At 41.2% G+C, this 6,512-nt stretch overlaps 1 protein-coding gene across 1 annotated transcript in view; it reads right to left on the reverse strand.

Annotated features, from left to right (window-relative positions):
- Positions 1 to 1,057: 1,057 nt before the first annotated feature.
- The window catches only part of NSA2 (NSA2 ribosome biogenesis factor), a 6,317-nt gene continuing 862 nt past the window's right edge, over positions 1,058 to 6,512 (reverse strand). The window contains exons 2-6 of the mRNA XM_031063007.1: positions 6,239 to 6,483; positions 4,508 to 4,658; positions 3,984 to 4,163; positions 2,714 to 2,906; positions 1,058 to 1,330 (exon numbers count right to left, since the gene is read on the reverse strand). Coding sequence (XP_030918867.1) covers positions 1,263 to 1,330; positions 2,714 to 2,906; positions 3,984 to 4,163; positions 4,508 to 4,658; positions 6,239 to 6,483 — 837 coding nt within the window. The 3' untranslated portion in view covers positions 1,058 to 1,262. The remainder of the gene's footprint in view (positions 1,331 to 2,713; positions 2,907 to 3,983; positions 4,164 to 4,507; positions 4,659 to 6,238; positions 6,484 to 6,512) is intronic.

Genomic DNA, 6,512 nt, shown 5'->3' on the forward strand with positions numbered 1-6,512 from the left:
AGAGCCAGCTAACCCTTGTTTGTTGTATACACAGGATTGCTAAACAAGGATACCCTCACTCATTGAGGCCCAACCCTTTGGCTGCTGAGGACATCAAAAGCATCCAGAGTGAGCATTTCACTACCTTTGAGGGGAATGTTTCAGAGGTACCTTGCACTAATTCTTTGTGTGCATGCATGTGCACACATGCTACAGAAAATCTAGGAGAAATTCTGCTTTCTTAGATGTTTAAGCATCTTAGGTATCTAAGTTAGGCCTGTAAGGTAAGGACACAAGCTAAGTTAAACGTTGTCAAGTGTTGCTCTTTTGCTAAGTTGTTAAGATACAAGTTAGGTTAAGTCCTGTTAAATGTTATTCCTGTGTTAAATTGTTAAGGCTAAGTTATAAGTTAAGTTATGAGTGAAGTTTAAGCTAAAAGTTAAACATGGTTACATATGAGTGCTGCTGCGCTTATAGGGTGTTTTCTTTTTTATCCTTGCCCTTTCTATCCTTTTGTAACACACACACACACACACACACACATATAGCCCTTTGGTAATTCTTGGTTAATTTTTGCTTTAATTTACTAGATTTTGTTTTTCGGTTTGTTGTGTCGCTTTTTCCTTAAGTGTGCCTTAACTGTCTCACAGAAGTAGAGCAAATCTTGCCAATGAACTTTGTTGTGCTGTTGCTTAATATTAAATGTTTGTTTCTGGTGCCCTTGCCAGTGGTTTTTTAAGCAATCTCAAACACTCATTTGTAACACACACCCCCATTGCTGCTCACATGTTCCCAAGCCCATGATTCTGCAGGGGCAGGTATCAAACTTGGTGCTTAGTTTCTAATGTCAGTCTGCAGTAAGATTCCAGCTGCAGCCTCCCAGGTCTTCTTTCCCAGAAGTCGAATACAAATTAGCACCCACTTCTGTACCTTAATTGTTACAGCAGGACATTGTGTGAGATAGTGGCTGTATTTCCCATATGGGAATGTGACCTGAATTAGGTACAACATACTTAAGCAAGGAAACTGCTATTGTAAAAACACCAAGAAGGTTTAGATCAAATCCATACCACATGAGGAAATAAAAATTAAATCTCTTTATTTGGACAATGTTCAGCTGAGCAAACATAAATATAAAAATGTGAGCAGTTGTTTCTGGCTGAAGTTCCTCATCAGCTTGTAGGGTCACTCCTCTGGAATGGCTGAAGTTTCCAAAGATTTTGTAGATTTGGGTATAGTCCACTTATTTTGTAGGTGTCCACATCCAACACTTGGTATCCAATTTAAACAAGTAGAATTGCATTAATACAGCCATCATTTTCTGGATTATTAGTTACTTGGGCATATTTCCCTAGAGAGAAAAGGGAATTACATGTGTACAAAACCTGGAAGTAGTTCTTATAAATTAGATTTTTCTATATCGGCAAATTCAATCAACAAGTCTCTAAAGCACAGGGACTCAAATGCATTTTGAAATCTAAATCTACCTTCTACTGAGCTGCAAACTTATGTTCTCTAAACATTATATTAAAGCTCCTTTTTTATAAATGGATCATTTAGAATTCTGAGATTAAAAAAAACCTCAGGTTTCCTACTGTCCAAGGGAACTCCTCTGTTAAATGAAGTCTGCCTGATCCTATGAAGATCACAGAATCACAGAATATGCTAAGTTGGAAGCGATCTATCAGGATCATTGAGTCCAACTTCTGGTCATGTACAGGACACCCCCAAGAATCACACCATGTGCCTGAAAGCATTGCTCAAATGCCTCTTGAAATCTGTCAGGCTGGTGCTGTGATCACTTCCCTGGGTAGGCTGTTCCACTGCTCAGCCACAGCCTAGGTGAAGAACCTTTTCCCTGATATCAACTTAAACCTCCCTTGACTCAGCTTGGTGCTGTTACCTCCAGTCCTGTCACTGGCCATGAGAGTGAAGAGATCAGGACCTGCCCCTCAGCTTCCCCTTGTGAGGACACTGAAGACCACAGTGACATCTCCCCTCAGTCTCCTCTGCTCTAGGCTAAACAAACCAAATGACCTCAGCCCCTCCTCAAACAGCTTCCCCTCCAGACCCTGCATCATCTTTGTGGCCCTCCTTTGGACACTCCCCAATAGCTTTGTATCTCATTCTATGGCACCCAGAACCGCCCCCAGCACTCGAGGTGAGGCCACCCCAGAGCAGAGCACAGCAGGACAATCCCCACCCTTGCCTGGCTGATGCCTGCCAAGGACACAGGTGGCCCTCGTGGCTGCCAGACTGCTGACCATGTTCAACTTCTCATCAACCAGGGCCTCCACGTTCCTTTCCATGGCACTGCTTTCCAGCCTACTGTTCCCTACTCCATACATACAACCATGGCTGCCCCATCCCAGGTGCAGAATCTGTTAATGAGGCTCCTACATAGAACTTCCACTGCAAGAATAATTCAATTGTTCATGGTACACACGGTAACAGATTTGTGGCATTGCTCAATATGATATACAAGCAAGCAAGCTGAGTCTTTGCTCTGAACTTTATCTAATTTGATTTTGCAAGTGTGAAAGGAAAGCGTAAGATTAACACTTAAAGAACGTATTTTTAGAGTTGCTATTAGTTGCTTCTGCTACAGCCCAAACCTAACTTTTAACAATCCATCAATTATGACTAGAGGACGAGATCTTGACAACACATGATGCAAGGAAGATTAAAAACTTTAAAAAGTAGTTCAGCAGTATAACTAGTTAAATTTACTTACCCCAGATAACTTTGCCCCCTTGTGTCACAAGGCCAAGCTCACTCACGTTCACCTCAATGACAGTACCCTTAGTAATTACTCCCAGCTGTGTATACAAAGGAGATGATGGATTCTTTTTTACACCAAGGATAGGCAGGCAAAAAGTAGCTTTAAGTTCAGGGTGTGTCACATGTGCCTTCTTGAAACGCAAGCCCTGTTGCATAAAGAGTGTTAGAATGAGTTAATATTTGCTTTAAACTCTCACAACTGATCTAGTTAAACACTTTGGGAATTATGTCCTCATCTCTATATGTTTAGAAAGACTAGGAAGAATGAAACAACTTAGAATACAGAATGCCATCTGCCTATTGTAGATTGACAGACTTATTTTAAAATCTGGTTAATAAAAAGATAAATCTTTCCATGTATGTTTTCAGGGTGTCAATTTTTAGTAGTTGCCCAACAATAATACTTGTTGCCTTGGACAATTTCTGTTCCATGAAAAAGTATGACAAAATATGAAATACCCATCTCCTAAAGCAGTTTTTCATCTAGTGACCTGCACTTCATATAGGGTCCTTTACCATTATGTACCATAAATTTTTCTGTGTCAAAAAAATCTTTCCAAGGCTGCTGTGTAAGACTGTCAAACTAGCAGTGAAAAACAATTCAATGGGCAGTCTGCACAGTGACTGCTGAGTCCTGTAACGGAACAGGAATGGCTCTTTATATAAAACCAACACTATCTCACTGAATCCAGCTCTTCTGCCTGTGTGCTGCCAGGCTAACAGCGCCCGGGCACTGCTCCTGCAGCCGTGTAAGTAAAGGCTGGGCTGGAGGCACAGCTTTTCCCTTCACAGTCACAACCGTGCTTCAAGCTTATTTAAGCCAAAAGGAGGGATTTCTGAAGTCCTAGAACAGAGTGGGCTTCTGCAGTTCGGAGAATCAGTGCAGCTTGAAAAAGACACCTCCATCTTTAAAATATATGTAAAGTATTTTTGATAAAGATTTTCCTACGCTAATTCAAAAGCTCGTAGCTTTAACTGACTGGCATCATCTGAGTTATAGGAATAAAAGCAGGAATTTCAACATAGACTGGGACTGTAGAGGCATCTCCCCACCCTCCATGCTATTAGAGGTTTATATTTTGGCAAGGAAACTAACAGGAATGTTCTATATGAGTAATGATCAAGTGCATAATCACACAAGAAAGTTTCTTTAACACAGAAAATCAAAGCAGTAAGTCAAAAGAATTACTACTTAAATGTTCTTTAAAGCTCTAAAACATTACCATTGGTCGAATGAATCGCTCGTACTTAGGAGGCTTCCTAGTAAAGCCATCTCCAACAAAGCAAACTTTTGTAACCATCCTCTTCCATGCCTTCTTCTTTCTCTTTCCTGTACGAATCACCTTTAAAACTTCTGTTTCTCCTTGCGCACGAACCTTTGGCACAGGCACCTCCCACTTCCCCTGGAAGGAGGGTAAAACAGAAAAAAAAAAGGTCAATATTCTTACCTGTCACATATTTAAATGAAAGGGGAAAAACCAAAGCATAAAATCAAATTTCTGGAAAGCAAAGGGGTAGACCATAGTTGTTATGCAACTCATAGCCACTTACTTTAATTAGCAGTTAAAAGTTCCAAAAATCAAGATACTGCATATGCTCACATTGTTCTAAACTGTTCAGTCACTCAAGATTTCATGTTTTAATCAGTCTTTGCTTGGAGGCTGTTACATAACCTTGGCATCAGCAATATAAAGTGGTTGTTTTTACATGTAATTTTAGGTATCTGAACTTTAATACATTTACTTACAGCTTTTTCCTTTCTTTTTTGTTTGATCATGTTAGAGAGGACCTTGGCCCGGGACTGGCCCTCTCTGTCCAGCAGGTATGCTGGTACAGCTCCTTTGGGTGTCTTTTCATCACTCTTCTGCTTTGTATTTCTCTTCTCATGCATTTTAATGCTGCAAAGAAAGAAAACCAATACTAACAGCACAAGAAAAAAGACTTATTTTTAGATATACCATTTTAACTTAGCCTGTGCCTGCTCAAATTTTCTTTAAGAGGTATTTGTGAAGTATTATGTATTTATATTTAAGGAATAATACTAAATAATTTTCAAGGTAAACTATTAATTTCACTTAATCTTGTCACTTCCTACCAGGACAGGAACACAAGAAAGTCATGCACCTCTTTAAGGAATTTGTGTGACCCAAATCAAACAGCCAAGCACTTTGAGAGAGGGTAGCCTTCCTCTCTGCTGACAAAAAAACCCCATTCTATTCCTCTTCTGAGATTTGATGGCAATGCTTACACATGTGAGGAATGTGTGTTTGCAAGAGAAGCCAAGTTTTTTTAATTCTGAGGTTGTTTACTGAGGGGAAGAAAAGACCCACAAACTAATAACAAGTTAATAAACCCATCACCTTTAAAAGTAGCAGAGGAAAACAACTATCTACACTTTTAAACCAGCAAAAACTACACGGTGGATAGGTATGAAGTTTATTAGCAATGAATGAGACTTAATGATGCCGAGGCAACAAGATAATGCTTGAGCTATGCAAAAAGCTGGAGCTATGCAGAAAGAAGTAGTTACTTTGTAGCAGGGTATGTGAATGAAGCATGTTTTAATAACATGTAAATTTAGCAGAACAAGCTAACCACTGGCTACTTGAGCAAACGATCTTACAGAGCATGTGCAGGAACTGCGGTGAAAAGTTCAAGCCTGTGGAAGACTAAGGAGCCATCATCAAAAACAACCACCAGGAGGCTGGCGACCACCTCATGCGTGCAGAAACCGCCAATGTGCTACACACAAGAGCTCACATAATCATGTAATTAGAAAGTATGTTGCAACATGAAGGCCATGAAAGTGTAATGTGCACATTAAGTAAGAAAAGCAAAAAAGCTAGTGCTGTGGAAAGAACAGACAGGTGAGTTTGTGGTGCTGCTATCCCCCTCACTGCCAGCATCGAATAAACAAAGACCTGCCCTACAGGCTTCACACTACGGAGTACTGTTTTCTTGTCTAGTTTTCAGGCATTATTAACAGCTTTGATTTCAAGTTCCAGATAACAGATAAAATTTACAGAAAAATGCTTTTATCGTCTATGCTCGACACTGCTGTTTATCCTTGCAGACAGGCCTCATCTTCTGCTTAAATACTTTGTATGCTACTGTATATTTGCTATTAACCACTAAAAAATACTGCCTCTTGCTACACTAACACGCAGCTGATCTAAAAGCTCCAAAGAATTGCGTTCACTTTTTTTGTCATGATTACAGTAGTCACTGTTACTGCTCATCAACACTTGTCTCAGGAAGTACTCCTAGCAGCAAAATTGTTAACATTCATTTAAAAGAGAGGGACTCTGAAATGTGTCTGCTGCGGCAAAGCCCCCTTCCTTCTACAGCGCGATCTCTATTAAAGACCATAACACGTGACTCAAGCAATAGTGAGCTCTTTGCAGCAATATCAACGCCTTATCTCATCCTTCAAGCGTCAAGATGACGGGACGGTATCAGAAAGGAGGCAGACACTCACGTCTTTTTCATCTGTATCTTCTCGGCATGCCGCTGCTTATGGTACAGCTTCGCCTTCAGCCCGATCATCTTCTTGGCCTTGCGGGACCGCTCGTGTGCCTCCCGGCCCTCCTTCTTCCTCCGCTTCTCGTGGTAGTCCAGCCGATAGCCATAGCGCTTGCGGTGGAGCTCGATGTGCTCGTTCTGCGGCTGTGGGCACAAAGGCAGCGCGCTCAGCGGGCACGGCCCAGGGGCCGGTGACGGCTCCTCCGCCACACGCGGGGAGGCGGCGGCCC

This window comes from Geospiza fortis, unplaced genomic scaffold (assembly GCF_000277835.1).
Source record: "Geospiza fortis unplaced genomic scaffold, GeoFor_1.0 scaffold246, whole genome shotgun sequence".
NCBI lineage: Eukaryota > Metazoa > Chordata > Aves > Passeriformes > Thraupidae > Geospiza > Geospiza fortis.